This window comes from Abrus precatorius, unplaced genomic scaffold, assembly GCF_003935025.1.
Source record: "Abrus precatorius isolate BTA unplaced genomic scaffold, Abrus_2018 Scaffold2, whole genome shotgun sequence".
Lineage (NCBI taxonomy): Eukaryota > Viridiplantae > Streptophyta > Magnoliopsida > Fabales > Fabaceae > Abrus > Abrus precatorius.
Genome location: NW_020874362.1, coordinates 10,482,288 through 10,500,631, shown reverse-complemented (window position 1 = coordinate 10,500,631; position 18,344 = coordinate 10,482,288). Strand labels below are relative to the sequence as shown.

The window sequence follows — 18,344 nt, the reverse complement described above, 5'->3', positions numbered from 1 at the left end:
ACTTCAAGGAGTTTCTCCTCTTGATCAATATTCAACTTAGTAGAGATTATCACTGGAAGCTTTCCATCTGCCTCCAGATATGCATATTTTAGATGTTCTGGCAAGAGCTTAAGCTCCAGGGTGGGAGGTTGCTCGACAGAGAGAAGTGATTTGGCACTTTCAGTGGAGGAAATTTCTGCAACATTCAAATCAAAGGGGTCAGATTCAATTGTACTTGCTGAACTCAATAAATCATATTCTTCCCCTATTAATTTTTCAGTCTCTTCAATATTAGAAGTTGCAGAATTCACATTCAAAAAGTCAGAAATACAAGTGTCACACATGGAGGAATTATTACAATATTCACAAATAGGAGTATCTATACATTCAGAAAAATTAAAAGAAAAATTTGTGTCTAAAAATTTAGAAAATTGTTCATCTATCAAATCATCAAATAAATAAATCTAGAAGACAGAATATTCTTCGGATGGGTGCTTCATAGCATCAAGTATGTTGAAGCATACAATGTTGTCCCTGAACTCCATAGTAAGTGTCCTGGCATGCACATCAATTTTTATACTTGTGGTCTTCAAGAATGACCTTCCTAGGATAATGGGTGCAATACTCTTCATTGACTCTCCCTCTTGAATGTCCAAGATGTAGAAGTCAGCTGGGAAGATATGATCTTTACTCTAACCAGCACATCTTCAACAATTCCAGCTGGGTTTGTTATGCTCTTGTTAGCTAACTAGATAACTACACCTGTAGGCTACAGAGGGCCAAGAGACAGTGAAGTAAAAATGGACAATGGCAAGACATTTATGGATACTCCTAAATCTAACATGGCACTCTCAATCCTATTATTACCAATGATGCATGAAATGATGAATATTCTTGGGTCCTTACATTTCTTAGGCATTGTGGACCTTTGTTTCTCAAAAAGTGTAGAAACATTTCCTACCCACATTTACCTTTTCATTACCCTTAAGACACCTCCTGCGAGGACACAAATCTTTCAAGAACTTGGCATACTTGGGTATTTGTTTGATTGCATCTAGTAGAGGTATGTTCACCTCTACCTTCCTGAAGGTCTCTAAATCTCTTTCTCAGCCTCTTCAACTTTCTTACTTGGCTGGATGACTCTCTAAGGAAATGGTAGAGAAATTGCTCTCTCAACATTTTCTGCCACCTTTGGTTGGGCAGGTATAGGTTATGGTTGCTCTTGAGCTTTTTCCTCTCTATTTTGATCAATTGTAGCTGGAGTACAGCTTGAGTCTTCTTTCTCCTTAGGCATTGTAAGCTCTTGCATCACTTTTTCATATCTCAGGGTAATTGCACTCACATTTTTAGGATTTACAACAGTTTGTGCAAGGCGGTTTCCTGAGCCTTGAGATTGCATCTGGTCTAAAGGGAGGCTAACTGTCCCATTTGATTCTCCAAGGTTTTAATACTAGCCTCAGTTCTCTGCTGGAAAATGATGTTGTTCATGGTCAATTGCTTCATGAGCTCTTCCAATGATGGCTCATTTTTCTGGGGTGCACTTGGTTGTGAGGGAGATGGTTGGTAATGTTGTTGGGCGTGTTGTGGTTGATGTTGGGATTGATGGGATCTATTTGGGCCAACATGATGTCCTTGATATTGGTTGCCTTGCTGTTGAGAATTGCTCCCACATCTCAAATTTGGATAGTTCCTCTAACCTGGGTTGTAACTATTAGAAGACAGATCCCAATTGGGCTGTTGCTATGGATGCTGAAAAGGAAATTTATTACTGTAAATATTTGTAGCATAATCCTGAGGGTTACCTTCTAAAGTGTCAGACTCTTGCAGTGTAGGGTAGCTATTAGCGTAATGGTCTGTAGCTAAACAAATGCCACAACATGGTTGGAATAGATGGTGGAGGAGGTGAAGATGCAACAACGCTCTTTTGCGTGGAAGCTAATTGCTTCACCATGGATGCTAGTTCATCCAACTTGTGTTCTAGCTTACTAGATTCAGCAACTTGCACTTCACTTAGATTTCTGGTAACACAAGAATTTTGCCTTGATGTAAATTATTGGGAGTTGGCAGCCATGTTCTCAATCAAGTTACGGGCTGTAACCGGAGTCTTGTCTACCAATGCCCCTCCACTTGCGACGTCTATCATGCTCCTATCCATGGGGTGCAGTCCCTCATAAAAGTATTGGATGAGCAATTGATCACTAATTTGGTGGTGGGGGCAGCTGACACATAACCTCTTGAGTCTTTCCTAATATTCATAGAAGGTCTCTCTTTCAAGCTGCCTTATCCCACAATTTTCCTTCCTTAAAGATGTAACTCTAAATGCTAGGAAAAATTTCTCCAAAAAAAGCCTCTTCAAGTTGTCCCAATTGGTGATAGACCTGGGAGGAGATAGTAGAGTCAATCCTTGGCTGCATCCATCAGAGAATAACTTTTATATTAATTTTTCTCCTAAAGAGACTTCTATAAAAATTTACTCTAAGATCATACCATTTTCGCTTTCAATTTCTTCACAAATATAATAACTTTTTCTTTCAACTAATTAAATTGCTACCTAGTTAACAATGGTTTGTACAATATGCTTACAATTTAACCATTTTATAGTATCACACAAAATACTAAATCTTTTTCTTTCAACTGTTTCAGATATTTTGAATAAACAATAGAAGATACACATTAAAAATATAAAATGCATAATAAATTTCAAATAATAATATAATAGTTATATTTAAGAATTTAATTTTAAAATAATGTTGGTATAAGAATTTTTACATTGTTAATAAGTTAAAATACACTCTAGGTATAATTTGTATATTAATTATTATAAAAATAATTATTTTTTATTGATATAAAAATTCATAATTAAATAATAAAATTCAAATTTTACTATACTTGTAGGGTTTTTTGGATAGTCAAGATAAGAGTGGATAAAATAAGATATCTATCGTATCTGTTCTTAATCAAGTATTTGGTGAGGCATAAAGATATGATTAATTTATCATGTTACTTATTTTACTCTAGCAAACTAGTATAATTGCTATCTTCACAATATGATAAGATTAAAAGAAAAAGGAAATGATAACAATTGTCTTTTTCAAAATACTCTTAATTTATTCTATTACCTCTTTTTTTTTTCATTTCTCTTTCCTCTCTCTCCTCTCAATTTTTATATATTTTAAAGATACATTAAATTTTTTTTTATATAATTTAAAATTATTTTAAATTATAAAACGTTAACAATATGATTGGAAATCAATTAAGATCAAATTAGGAGACTTGTATATATTAGATTGTATTTATTTTTAGGAAATAAATATATGATTAGGTTGGCAAGCATATGGCTAGGCAGTGATACAGACTTGTAGCTGTATATATATGTATCTGCTTTTGCAAAAAAGGGATACACTGAAAAGAAACAATTTAGCAAATTATTTATATATTTCCTATAAATTAAAAATGAATAACTTATAAAAAGTAAAAAAAATAAAATTTAATTTAGTAAATATAGAAAAAGGATAATTTTATCATTTTCTGTATATTTATGACATATCTTTCGTTTTATCAAGTCTGCATAGACATGATAAAAGTTTATCATACTTTTATCATATACTACTCTTATCTAATCCAAGATCTTATCCATTTTGATGCTATCCTAACCACAAAACGAGCTTTCAATGTATTTAAATTAAATTCTACTTCTAAAAATGAAATAATTACATGTAAGAAACAACAAATTGCCCCTAAGAGATCACTTACATTTAAAATAGATGGTCAAGCTGTGTAAAAAGCCACGAACATGTGTGGGATTTGTTTGTCAATAAGAAAGGTCAAAATGAGTACAATAAAAGTGATCATGCTAATAAGTTACTTCTTTTAAAGTCAAATCGGGTCAAACCAATAGTCAAGCATGTCACGTGTTGTCACTACATGTGTGACGCATATTTGTGTAGCTCAACACACTTGGTGTCGGCACATGTCAACAAATATGTAGCACTTGAGAAACAAGCTCAACATGCACACTATCAACATGTCACATTTTGGTACATGACACCTTTTGCCTTTGCTGACCTAGGGGTGAGCAAAATTTTGCAACTCACAAACCCGACGAAACCGAAAGTTCGATGCTAAATCGGATCGGAAGGGGTGACGCTTTTGGCAAGTGAAAAAAAGAGAGTTTATCAAATTGAAGTGATCGGTTTCATTTCTTTTAATTTTCATCCATCGGAAACCAAATGACTAAATGCCTATATTTTTTTGGATTGTCATAGGGAGGGGTACATGTGCAATGAACAGTCCTTACACTTCTCTCACAGGGTTAAAGCAGGTGCATGTTTGGTGACTACTCAAATTACCATTTTTTCTTCTTTTTCTTTTTCAACCATTTCAAACTTAGGTATAAGAGGATGAAAGATTTATGTATTGGCTTCACAAGAACGGTTATCGTTCTCACTATTAAATTTGACAGTAACCATTAGATCAAATTAGTTTGATGAAACGATAGTCGTGTGTGGAAGAAGAGAGAACACAACAAAAAGAAAGGGATTGAGAAAGAGTATAATCGAATCTCTACGTCGCTCCTATTTGCACCACTCTTTTTCCCCTAATTTTTTATTGGTGGGGTGAATGATGATTTAATTAACAACTTTGATAGTAGTAGTGAAAAGAGAATAACTCCCGACTCAAAGAACTTAAGATTGAAGTTGGAGAAACAAGACCAAGATATTCATCACGCCTTTGAATTGAGTCATTTCAGCTTCGACCTGAACTCGACTAATGTCAAGCCCTACTTTGTTTTGCTAAATTACAATATTGATGTTAATAATTAGTTTTTAAAGTATATTATTTCAATAAATTTTATAAAATAAATTATTGTGGACATAAAGCCAAAATTGTTTCTAGCCTAATATTAAGTTAATTACTTTTTCAGTGCCAGTCGCTTCCATCAACAAACCGTTCATCATACTCTTTCTAACAGAAATACGTAAGATGCAAGACCAGGTCATGTTTGAGACAGCATTTGTTTTATGATTATTTATTTCAATTTTTCAGTAAGTCTCCAGAAAACTGCCAATAGAAGGCTTTTTTAATCCCAAAGTAGGAAAGGAAACAAACAAATTAAATGGCCTACATGAAAGAAACCATATCCACGAGATCACTTGTGCTCAACTCATCAAGGTAAAACATAAATTGAATGGTATTACAATACACTAGTCAAAGTTCAACCAAAACAAAGATCATCGGAAATTCAAGTAGTTGACATCTGAAATTCAAAATTATGTCCTGGCAAGCTAGTGTTTACAGTAGAAGTATGTCCCAAGACACCTAAATAATATATTCTTGCAGCTAAATCCTATATTCTGTACTCAAACATTAATTCTCTGACATTTCCCGAAACCTGGCAAGTGCTTTTTTATGAATAAGCATCTTGTAACTATCCCCTGCCTGAACCTCAAGGCTAGGGTCCAACTTCTTCTGTTGACTCCCAAGTCCTGCTCTATTTTCCATGGCTTGTGCCTGGACAGGCTCTATCATTCCACTTCCATCCTTTCCAAGTCCCTGTGCATTAAATTATCCACAATACAAGAAACAACCATAATGTGAAAATGTCAGAATCCTTCGGCAGATATGTTGTGAGAGAACACCAAATGTCCAGGGGTATCCCATCCAATTCTTGTGTCCAAACTGAATTGGAAAAAAAAATTAAAAAAGATATATATATATATATATATATAGAAAATATTTCCTAATTTCAGGATCAAATCATTAGCATATCCCTGAAAAGTGAAAATTCGGAACACTGGAACTTGTTGCAAATAAAAAACAAATGATATCAAGTTCTACCAAGCACCTTCAATAAAAATAATAATTGTAATGTAAAAACACATGTAGAACAGAGGAACGAAACGATACCAAGCCTTCCTGCCATCCCATGTTGCGAAGCATCCGATTACCAACATTGTTTTCATCAATTGCTTTGTCTGCCGTAATCACTTCATAAGTATCAATGTGGACATCTCCAACTATGCGTCCTCCACCAACCCCAGGAGGGAATGGCATTGGATCACCTTTCCTTGATGCAAAATCTCGATCTTCAAGGATACATATGGTAGAAACAAATATTTTCTCAAAATGTCAATCCACATATCGGAGGTATTAGTTTACCAGTGAACCTATTGCCTTGCAAACTATTTGGTAATTTATAACTTTCAAATATTACAGTAATATTATACCAAGCATCAACAACTTCCTACAAGAAAACTTTTAAAAGTAACTTTTGGGCTTGAGGGAAAAAAATAAAAAACCACAGCTCTGTTATACTTTACAAAACTATATACCTAAACTTAAACTATTTAAAAAGAGCAATAAAGCATCAATTACAAAATTTGATTTCCTTATGATGAAAAATTTCTTCAATTTCCCTTTAAAAGACATTAAATTCTTCCCCCCTCCCATCACCAATTACAATTTCCCAAAATATATGTAGCACACCTATGTCTTACATCTAATGTAAACTAAAGCTTCATCCACTCCCAGAACCCTTATCTTCAAACACTGGGACAATGTTTTGAAACTGAGTAACTACCGTCAAGCAAGTACACTTTTCACCCCCAGCATTTTTTGAAAGTACTTGAACTAAAAAGCAATGAAACCTAATATTAATTAAGTAGTCTTACTTGAATCCCCAATTTCAAGGTCAGCCAAGTCATTTCCAACTGAAGATGATGAGCCATACAAACTCCTCCTCTCAGCTGCCCGATCCCTGTAAGTTGTTTGAGGTTGTTCCTTGTGAGTTGAACCAGAATGAGGCATTTCTGAAAACCTTCTTCTGCCACTTCCAACAGCCACAGATGGTGTATATGAACCCAGGGCAGATATGTCAGTTTTAAAGGGAGTAGCAATGGTCTGTGCATCAATGTTTGCTGAAGATGAACTTGACATAGATGAGGCAACAGATGCAGAACCTGAGTAGGTATCTGATTTAACAACCCCTCTTCCTGAGCCCCTTATAACTCCCATCACAGTTCCCCCAAGACTATTACTAACAGGTCGTGGTTGTGCCTGAGAATCAATAGCAGCCAGCTGGGTAGTTGGGTGAATTCCCAGATTTGAAGCATTACTTTCTCTTATAGTAGTCTCATTTTTTAGCTTATTCTTTGCAGAATGTCCAGAAGAATATGACCTGTCATCAGCTGAAACAGATGGTTGATTGTCTTCCAGAGCCACCCGAGTAGCCTGCCCCTCATGGCTCCTCTGCTTCCACATTGTCAACACATTGTTCATTTTTTTCTTGTTTGCCAGAATACTGCTTTTTGAGGCCAGTTTTATTTCCTTTGATTTTTCCTTTTCTTTCTTCTCCGCAGCTAAAGCAGCAGTTGCAGCAGCCTGGACAGCATCTGCCAACGAAGATGGCTTCTCAGCTGATGTAACAGTAGTAGCTGGTGCAGAAATCACCACCTTTTTACTGCTGGAACCATCAGATGCCTTAGGAGGTTCAGCCTCATTATTGGATGTCTTATTCTGATTTTGATCAGTGCAAGGTATGTACTGCTGAGTTTGGTGGTCATACGAATACCAAATCCCATTATTACCATCATAGTAAAGACCTACATTTGACAACAGTGTAGAAAATCAAATTAAACATTTGAGAATACAACTTTTGAGAAATATATTAGTGTATCCAAATCATAATTCCAATAAAAAAGATAGGCTCAGCCAATACATGCAAGCTACCATAAACAAAAGCACAATGCAAGCATATATAGTGCGAGTGTGAGTGCATACATAGACACACAGAAGCTAATGAAACAGGGAGATGAGCAATAATTTTGAAGCCTTCTCCCCCTCCCTTCTAACAGAACTCCATGACATTCATCTTGTTTTTTTCAGAAATTTTCAATTGATTCAGTTATTTACAACTGTCACAAATATTAACTGGCTATTCTAATCCTTTGGGTCGTAGCCCACTTCCTTTTCTTTGCTCTTTCTAACATAAACATTCTTAATTGGGGGTCTGTTACTAACAAATTCACTTCAACATGCATTCTCCAATCTTGCTTTTAGCTCAGTAGAGAAAAAGGCCAAATAACAGGACAAAAATTTAAACAATCTTGGAGCAACTTGAGAATTACTTATGCAGCAGACGAAAGTGTTTTTTCAAGAAAATTTTAAGATAATCCTTGATATAGGCTTTTCTTCCCAACACAATCAAGATACATACCAGTATTTCCATCATAGTAAAACCCAGAAGCAGCATCATAGTAATAGCCCGACGCTTCATCCCAAACAAAGCCTGATTGTGGAGCACCAACTTCTGTGCCAGTTTGCACTGGACCAGTAGACTGTTTGTCATCTGGATTGTATTCTTTTGGAGCCCATCCCACAGAATCATACTGAAAATTGGAAAGAAGAAAAATATATTTAGGATAAATAAACAGTGTATCAGAACTCTTTTTAAGGGGACAACTTTGGCAAGAAATACATAATGTAGCATGTTCAATGACAAATCAGAAATAACTCTTGCAAGGAGTTCCCCTCTACAATCATATAGAATCAGTGAGAAAATACAGAGACAGTGAAACTCACAGGAAAATTAATTGCCTAGGTGCTGTACATGTAAATGAAAACCAGCTCCGAACAGAAAGAAACATGAAAGCTTTGTATCCAAATAAAATCCAATTAGATTAAAAATGTGTTTTGTATTTCTTACAATAATTTTTTACTTAAAAACTGTCAAAGAACTGATCTTCAATAATCCCTCACTTTTTTCCTGCTTAAGGAAATCAAAATTCACTCTTCATATTCTTCAAATTGACATAAATGCTTCATATAATTTTCAAACCAAGTTTAAGTCTTGCCTACCCTAAGGCAGAACCCCTGCTATTTTCTCTCAGATTCTCTACAACCAAGGTAGTCAAAATCAAGATTCTACTTAAGATTGGGAAAGGAGCCAAAGATGGTAAATCATGGGATTGTAAGATCATACAAAATTCTTCATATATATATATATAAACACTAAAACACAAGGATACAAATTCATATATATCCATGTAAAATAAAATAAGAAAAACATAAATTCATATTTTATAAGGTCATACATAATTCATAAAACAAGTAGCAACTTAAGTTAACAAGCAGAAACAGCCACAACCAGACAGAACTGAGAGAAAGAACAAAGCAGAGAGCAACAGCAGTGTTGCACATTAGCAGAACAAAGCTCTGCAGGTCGGTCACGTCTCACACAGAGACCAGAACAGGATTTGGGCAAAAATAATCAATTGGGATGAGTGGATGAGCAGTAGGTAGCAGAAATGAGTGGTGTGTGTCTAGGGATCTGATTTGGTTCTATTCAATTTTAGGCTTCAGGTGCTTGTTTAATGAATTGTGTTGCTAAACCAGGTCACAGGTTTTAGGGTTAAAAATTGAAAGTTTCAGGCATGTTGTTAAACTCTCGTTTTAACTACCAGTTTAAGATCTTAGATAAGGAGATCATGTCAAATTATATGTAAACTCGATTTTGATAAAGTCGGGTGAACACAGGTAAACTCTAAACTCCTGAGTTCACACCCTTGGTGGTTTCAGGTGCAGCAGGATCAAAAGTTTCCACTGAGTTTATGATCTCCCAGGACAACCCTGCATGATCTCACCAAAATGCAATTTTGCATGCGGTTCAGCATGGCCAAGGCCAAGCAAAGATCATAGAATCATTCAATTCTACTAGCCAGCATGCAACTTTAACTACATTATCTACAACTGTTATAACCTATTTTACTTCAGCTGTCATGTAAGTTAGTTGGAAGTAAAGTGATTATCCACAGACAATACAAGTGACAACATGACTAAACTTGCATAACATCATTTGAAATCCAATTTTCACCTTCAAAAATACAGAATGCCCTTAACCATGTATAAACTACAATACAGAATTCATTATATATATATATATATATATATATAAAACACCTGTTGGGCAAATGTTGCAGCCTCAATAGCAGCAGCAGCAAGACTGCTTGATTGGGAAGTTCCTGATGTTCCTGATCCAGGGCCTAGGATACTTTTTGCATATGCCACTCTTAGAATCTGTCCATTCTTCTCAAGTGTTGTTCCATTTGTTGCATCAAGAGCTTTGGTAGCATCCTCCACCTAAACGCAAATATGTCACCACATCAACACCTACGGAAAAACACTTTAACAACCAACTATTCTAGCCAGTTCCCCCTTTCTATTTTTTCAAAGAAAACAAACATCAAATATCAAAGTGAAAATGAACAGCATCATACATATTTGGGTAAACAACTTATTTAAACACTGATTCAATAAAATATATTGAATATGGGAAATTGCCATTTCCATCAAAGAAACCAAACAATGTTCACCAGGGAAGAAAAAAAGGAAACCTATGTCTTCACTCACTAGAAAAAAATACAGAACAAGATATCACAAAATGATGGTTAAACACCCTTTAACTCAAAAATGACATGAGCATTCTAAATGCATAAATATTAACCTTTAAACATCAGAAGAAAACATAAAATAAGGGGTACAAAAATATGCAACAAGAATTGCTCGATCATCAATCATAAGATGCACCTACCGAATAGAAGTGTACAAATGCAAATCCCCTTGAGACATGCGTAAACTTGTCTCTCACAAGTCGTAGATCCTGTAATCAATAACACATTTTAGCACATAATTGGCAACATAAAAAAGAAGAACCCTGCCTGACCGCCAGCCCCAACACAGTAGAAGGATTTATCCAACCTTGATTGGGGCATGTTTGGAAAACTCATAGCGGAGCATTTCCTCATCAGCATTTTCATCCAATCCACGGACAACCAAAACATGGGTTGGACCTGATTGCACAAAAACTTGTTAATTGCAGACCATTAATAAATCATCAATGTCCGGTACCAGAGTTACTTACCTGCCTCCAAACCTTTCTTTCCTAAAGCTGCTGAATTTGATAATGAAATGTCTGCTGCAGGAGCATCATCAGTTCGTGGCTCATTGCACTGTAATAATGAGAAAAAAGCATTGAACCAATTCAATGTCTGCACATATGTACATATACATACTTATAACTCAATTGAGAAATGGCTGACTACCATAAACTAATTTAGGCAAAATAATTCAAAGTATTAAGCATGAAGAAAAACAACAATTCAAAATAATAATGGTAAACTGGTATTACCGTATTACAACACAAAAATGATGCAAGGGAAAATATGAACCTGATAGCAGGAAGTCCGGCGAGCAAAATTTATGTAGCCACATATAGTGCACATCCAATCAGATGGTACTGTAATGCTCTTATGATTATGACCTGATTTCATAGCTGCATCAGGACCAGGACCTCCAGTTGGCTTACTACTGCAACAAAATATAACTCAGAACGGTAATATAGATGCTTGTAAGAGAAGGCTTTCGCAGCATTAGGATATAACATTAAAACACACACTTAACAAAGCCGTAAATAAGGAAAAAAAATACCTATATTCAAAGAAAAGTTTTCTTCCATCCACAACAAGACCATCATCTCCTAGTTTGTCCATCATTCCTTGTGCAGCTCCCTAATCCATAAATATAAGATACTCAATATAACACTATTGAAACCAAATTTTATAATATAAAAACATAGACATGATAAATACCACAGAAGGAAAATCAATAAAAGCAAATCCACGAGAGATGCCAGAATTTCTCTCCTTTATAACGCGAACATGACGGAGGGGGCCCCATTCCGCCTACAAATCACATAGATGATGACCATAAGAAAAAGAACAATAGATTATCAAAATCTACAGGGTAAATAAATGATAATGCTCAACAAAACAAACAACATACAAGGATTTGGTATAGATCTTCTTCAGTTGTCTTCTGTGAAAGACCTTTCACAACAACAGTTGCAGATGGAGCCTAGACCAATAGCTTTCAAGTCAAATTCTCCAGAAATAGTAAAATTATCACCTAAAACATAAAACCAATATTCAGCACATACCACAGAATAATGCTCTCGCTGACGTTTATCATCACGATCCCTACGTCTTTCACTTTTATCATATCGACCATCAGCATAGCTGTCTTCTCGATAACTTCGACCATGGCTTCGACCTCGAGGGGACCTAGATCTTGAATGATCATCATATCCACGAGATTGGGATCGTGAACGGGAATGGGAATGGGAATGGGATCGGGATCGAGAACGTGATCGAGAGTGGGAATGCGAACGCTCATGCCTCCTATGTGGACTCAAGTCTCTTTCCCGACTAAGACATCTCTTATCTCGTTCCCGATCACGTGATTCACGTCGCCTCCAATTACTATCTCTTCTACTACCTCTTTCATAATCAGAATCATAACTATGCCGACCATGATCATAATCCCTCTCATGGCTATCCTCCCTACGATGATGAGAAGCACGGGACTTGTACCCATAATCATCATATGCATAATCATCACGGTCATGTCCTACAAACCTGGCAGGTTTGTCATATCCTCGGTCACTGTAATTTTCGATGCTGGAATAGCCATCCCGAAACTTATCATATTCTGGGTAGGTGTCAATCTCACGATCCCTGAAACCATCCATCTGATTATATGATTCATGATAAGGTCTCTGAAAACGTCTAGATTCCCTGTCGAGCGGATAATCTTCATCATAACCCCTACGTTTGGATTGACTCCAGTGGCCAACAGGAGGTCCTGGAGGCAGATAGGCCTCCCTATCCAAAATGTCACGATGGAAATTATTTCTCTGGTAAACAGCATCCCTTGGATATCTTTCATCTATAAATCTCCTTTCGTCGTAAGAACCACCAACCCTGCAAAAAAAAGGGGGCTAAAATGGGAGGAAAGAAGAGGAAAAAAAATTTGATACCAAGCATCAAAAAAATTTATTCTCCTTAAAATTCTAAAGCGAACAATATGCAAAACAAAAACAGATCTCAGTTGTACAACATAATGAGAAAAGCAACAAACTTAAAGGACACAAACTTTTACCCACAGCACTTATATTACCGTAGTGACGATGATAAGCATCAAGCAGTTGCACTCACCGGAAATTGGGCTCGTGGACCGCACCGTAACCCTCAAGAGCCTGTGGATGCAAGAGAAGAAGTTGTGTCAGGAACAAATAATCAATTGTGAGACGAGGTTAGGCAAATGGAGTCCATATCCTCACTGCCCCCACAGCTAGCTTTCTTTCATAATTCTCCGATAAAAAATCAGATTGAAACCCTAATAGTAGTTTCTTTGAATAATGATCCCCATATTCCATATAGGTGAATTATTTAAGGAGGAAACCACAATTACGCTGTTATTATCCCAGCCTTGATGCAGTGCATAGCGACCAGGATCCATTTCTTGCAAGGCCACCGTTCCTCTCTCTAGCAATATTGTCTCAAAACCTTTCTCTCCCTGTAATATATGCACAAACAGATTCAGTTATCCACCATTAACCAACAACCCTTTTCAACCTTCTTGGCCCTCTCCTCCAATTCAATGCAATCGATTAATTACCGTCTTCCAAATCCTCCCCCTTTTATCCACACAACAAACCCATCAGCTCTATAACTAATTTCACAATTAAATAAACATTTCAAACAAAAAAAAAGTAAAATTTACCAATCTAACATCTGAAACAAATCCAATCGATCGCAACCAAACAGTCACAACCTCAATTCGATAAATAAACGAACTTTTTGTTAAAATCAAAGGACATGATGATTAGGGTTTTTACCGATGATTGTGCCGGATCTAGGGTTTAGGTCGCTCGCAGGTGAGAAAGCCAATGTTGGAGCACTTTGATGGAAGAAGAGATGAATGTGGTGATATGAAGTAGGCCTAGTGGATGGCCGGGACTCTTTCTTGGGTTGATATGAAGGTCAAAACGCACCCATAAAATATATAATTCATGAATCATGTTCTTCTCTCAACTTCCTATTTCAATATTAATTTAATTAATATATACATTACATCCACATCAAATCATTAATTGTTACATTACGAAAAATAATTAATTTACAAAAGAATAAATTTAATTTTATAAATAAATTTGAATAATGAATAATAATAGATTTTATTTAAAATATATTTATGCTTTTATTATAATATTTTAATAATTTTTTTATTTTTAAATATTTAAACACATTTTAAATATTAAAATTTACAAAGTTTTTAATTTAAACAAATCTTACAATGTTTATAATTCATATCCATAACAGTACATATTTCATGAACAAGTGTTTCTCTCACTCGGCACATTCCCCGACTTTCATATTTTATTTATTGTAAAGTTTATTTATTTTTTGATAAAACAATTAAAATAAGTAGTTATTAATACTTTTAAATACTATTTCATAAAATGCATAATTATTTTATTTTCAAATAAATATATATAATATAAAATAAAATAATTTAAAATATTAATCTTCTTTATATGCTCGTTTGATATATGAAATTGAGTATGAAATTACACATTGAAATTAAAATTGGACTTCAAAATTTTAATTAGCATGTTTGAATGTCCATTTAGAATTTGAATTATAATTTCATAGATCAATTCTACAAAATTTTATGAAAAATAAATTTGGTCAACTTCAAATCCTAACCTGTATCTTAGAAATTTGAATTCTTAATATCATAATTCATAAATACACTCTAATATATTATGTGTAACACTCTAATTTCTATTTGCATTTTTTTGTTTTCAAAATGAAAGTTTTCTAAACAAAATTCCAAAAGAAAATAGAAACAATATTCCTTTTGACCCAGAAGGATATTCCTTTTAGCTTAACCAAATTTTTTTTATTCAAGCTCAAACAAGAATAGATCAGATTTTCTCAACTGTATTCTCACTCAAGTGAAAAATCTTTCGCTCAAACAAAAACTCGCGATGTAACATCCTTAATTTCTTCTTTAAAAATAAATAAATTTTTATAGCAAAAAGGAAAAATAAGAAAATTTTGTTCTATTTTATAGATTTAAAAATTGAATAAAAGCAAAATTTACATTATTTTTGTGAAAATCTTACAGAATTAAAAAGTATTTAAAACTTCCAAAGGAATAATTTTGAGACTTTAAAGTGATAAACAAAAATTAAATTTACGTTTAGCAAATTATTTGGTTCAGAATGCATACATATAATTTTGAGATATAGCTAATGACACTTCAAAAATTATTAATTACAACAAAATTTATCAAGTATTTTAAAATTCTAAAATAGGCATTTAAAGTATTTACAAAACTTCATCAACTTAAAATATAAATCTAATAAAACATTATAATTCTTCAAATTATTCTAAACCCTACAGAGCATTCTTCATTCACAAAATCACTGTGTAACACCCAAAATTTCATCCTGTTAAAATTTCTCGCAGCAATTAGGAAGCTCATTTTTTAATTTCTCTCTCTTCTTATTTCCTTGTTTTCCTACTAGAGGGTGGCCTCGATATTTTACCTCTAATCACTTAGCCATGCAAAATTCTAAAGATATTCTATCCAAAGTTTTGTTCACTCCCATGTATTACACCCCATGACCCCAACTATTCTCACTTTACTTTTTTAAATAAATAAATAATTTAAATTATTATTCCAATCTAGCTTATCTTCTTTTAACATATATTGTTTTAATTTTGCCTAAAACACTTAAGAGATTTATTTCAAATTCTAATATGACCTTCCTCATTCTTATCTTTTTTGCAACCCAAATCCAGTTTCCAATATATATCTGTAATAAAGAATGCAACTAGGACCTTGCTCCTTCATTTTTCTATCTTTCTCAATGTCGATCTCTACTATAGAGGTGCATGAAAGAATGTAAGTGGCATTACTTATGAACTACACATGTAATCCAACTCTTTCCAACTCATGGTTTTAAAATTTGGTAGCTGGAATGTATGTCTTTGTGTGTGTAAGAAGATAAAGCAAAATTGCCTAGTTGTCTCACGTTTTCCCATCCAATTTCATGCTGCATGGCAAGAGTATTAGAGAAGAGCTATTCGTTACCTTATTGCAACTCTTTAAAAATTACGGTTTAAACACTTAGAGAGAGAAAATTGAAACTGCATCCAGGTAGGTATTCCATAAATTCTACATTTCAACACTCAAGTTCCACTCCTTCATTCTCTCTTCTCTTTCCATTCTAAGGTATTCACCTCCATTACATTTCTACCACTGCATTCGTGAAGAGCCAAGACCACCTTCGAGGGGCCTTTGAGGGGCAAGGAAGCAAACCAAAACACCATTTTAATGAGCCAAAAGTCGGACCAAGGTGAACTTTCCCAAGAACTTGTTGATTTTCCTAGAAAAGTTCATGTTTTTCCCATATGCAAGCATTCTGTCCCAACCTTCTCAGCCCTAAACATTGTGATCTTTAAAATGCATTCACTCCCTTGTATAGTTCATGTAACACCCTATTGAATTTAGTTTATGCTTAAGTCATAATTACTAAATACAGTAGTTACATTACAGTAATAAAAATTTTGTTTATTCCGCTCATTCATTTTGTGTTGATTTAGTAGTAATTATCGGATGTATAAAATAGCGAGACGTTATAATAACAAAAATAAAAGAAAATTGAATATGGAATAACCTAGATAAACATAGTAATTAATTTAACTCATACATTTTACAGAAAGATAACTATACATATTTATATATATAGGACACCATGTTATTTACATATAATCAGGAATACATATAAGGACCATTACATACAAAAAGATCAGTGGCTCAATGTCATCAAAGTGCAGTCCTAACAAGTTCTCACCAGACAATTTAGAACCAAGGTTAGTGTCCTACAACTACTATCGTGGCCCACTGCACATCCGAGAACTCAATGTAGATCATTGTTGTTGCATTCATCATGCAGATCTGAGAATGAAACGAAAACTAAGTAGGATGAGAATTTTGAAAATTCTAAGTAAAACTGTGTATTTCTATGTGACATCGCTTTCATTCTCAGTTGCTTCGATTGTTATTTAAATAAAAGGTTGTTAAACCAATAAGAAAATTTTTCAATTATGATTATTGAAAACATGGCCTAAAGCAAAGTAAATTTTATGTCTAACAGTTGTAATACACAAGATCATAATGATTATGATACACATATACAAGAAATTAAGTAAATAATTAAAGGACTCAACATGAATCATACATGTGACATAACAATACTTAAAGTTGTAATTGAAAGCAACATTAAAATGCATTAATATTAATTAAAATACTTTCAATCACATAATAAGGTACTTAATTCTCATATATATTCCTATCCTTGGTCCCCTAGGAGTTCTTGGCCAAACACTCCTGGGTAATAGTCTGCTTATCAGGATCGAGCTTGTTCCTATACAAGATTTGTCAGGTTTACTTTCCCCAACGCTCCCACCGACTTATTCCCCTTAACTATTTATCCGAGGCTGGCCCAAGTGATTTAGGACTTTCTTATAACTTTCAATCATGTTAAACTTTCATATTGTATCTCATATATCTCTTTAAAATTTTACAATTTATCCATAATTCTTACAAAATATGTGTAGCATAACAGATCATATTTGCTTTCCAATGAATAGTGCCAGCTAACAAACAATCATTCACATATCATAACAAATAAATAAACAAAACCTTTAAATTCATAATTCTTTTCTTAAAGCGATAAATTTTGCCTTGTTTTATTTTTACTACGTTTATTGCTATATGACTTCAATAGACCTGAATTTTTTTATATGTCGAAGCCCTATTTGTCTATTTTCTAACCTGATTGGTCCCATTCAGTTTTGACAAATATAACTCAAGATTTTTGCTTTCTACTATGACCTGTCCTGTGATTAGCCAGAATAGCACTCAAAAATGTTAAAATCCACCAAAATTTGAATTCCAAGTGTATGACTGTGAAATTAATGTCATTTTAAAGTTAAAAATCAAATTTTAATATCCAAAAAGTTTCATTTCATTTGGTTAAATAGAATTCAAGCTATAAGGTTCTAAAGTTGGTTATTATAGGTTGCTCTATTTCTGACTCAATAGCACTAGGGGTAACTTCGGAAAAATTCTGGGAACTGCTCAAAACGAATTAGACTGTGAAATTTTTATGGTATAAACTATTATATCTTAGATTTTTAAAAAAAAATTCACCTCAATCCAAGTTATGTGGAACGAGTTATGTCTTACGCAAGCTTACTTGCCCAAAATAAAAATATGAATCTTAACCCAAACTTCAAAAATTCATAACTAATTCTATACTAATCCAATTGCTTAATAATTTATATGTATAGAAAGCTATAGATGTCTAGTTTAAGTTAAAAATATTTTAATAATATTTAAACTATAAATAATTGGTCGACATAGTGTATTTGTACGGAAACCCTAGAAAATTC

General features: G+C 34.0%; 1 protein-coding gene across 12 annotated transcripts; it reads right to left on the bottom strand.

Annotated features, from left to right (window-relative positions):
- Positions 1 to 5,136: 5,136 nt before the first annotated feature.
- On the bottom strand, positions 5,137 to 13,910 carry LOC113858860 (SUPPRESSOR OF ABI3-5). Of its 12 annotated transcripts, XM_027491638.1 has the most exons (17): positions 13,712 to 13,910; positions 13,492 to 13,510; positions 13,285 to 13,389; positions 13,029 to 13,069; positions 11,972 to 12,794; positions 11,818 to 11,889; positions 11,625 to 11,717; positions 11,464 to 11,543; positions 11,205 to 11,343; positions 10,898 to 10,985; positions 10,735 to 10,826; positions 10,568 to 10,636; positions 9,937 to 10,116; positions 8,195 to 8,366; positions 6,651 to 7,580; positions 5,887 to 6,065; positions 5,137 to 5,532 (listed from the first exon to the last, which is right to left on the bottom strand). In XM_027491638.1, the coding sequence occupies exons 3-17, from the start codon at positions 13,330 to 13,332 to the stop codon at positions 5,347 to 5,349; spliced, it is 3,192 nt and encodes a 1,063-aa protein (XP_027347439.1). In that variant the 5' UTR covers positions 13,333 to 13,389; positions 13,492 to 13,510; positions 13,712 to 13,910; the 3' UTR covers positions 5,137 to 5,346. The 12 variants fall into 12 exon arrangements, with proteins under 12 accessions (XP_027347439.1, XP_027347438.1, XP_027347436.1 ...); XM_027491637.1 differs by having other exon boundaries at positions 13,285 to 13,545; positions 13,712 to 13,895; XM_027491635.1 differs by having other exon boundaries at positions 13,285 to 13,510; positions 13,712 to 13,895.
- Between the last annotated feature and the right edge of the window lie 4,434 nt (positions 13,911 to 18,344).

Bases quoted from the DNA above. Each gene is read 5' to 3' on its own strand.
- LOC113858860 (XM_027491638.1), bottom strand. From the start codon at position 13,332: ATGGATCCTGGTCGCTATGCACTGCATCAAGGCTGGGATAATAACAGC. The intron at 8,367-9,936 runs GTGTTTTATATA...TCCAATTTTCAG, and splicing joins CTGCAACATTTGCCCAACAG to TATGATTCTGTGGGATGGGC. The intron at 5,533-5,886 runs GTATCGTTTCGT...TTTAATGCACAG, and splicing joins TGGGATGGCAGGAAGGCTTG to GGACTTGGAAAGGATGGAAG.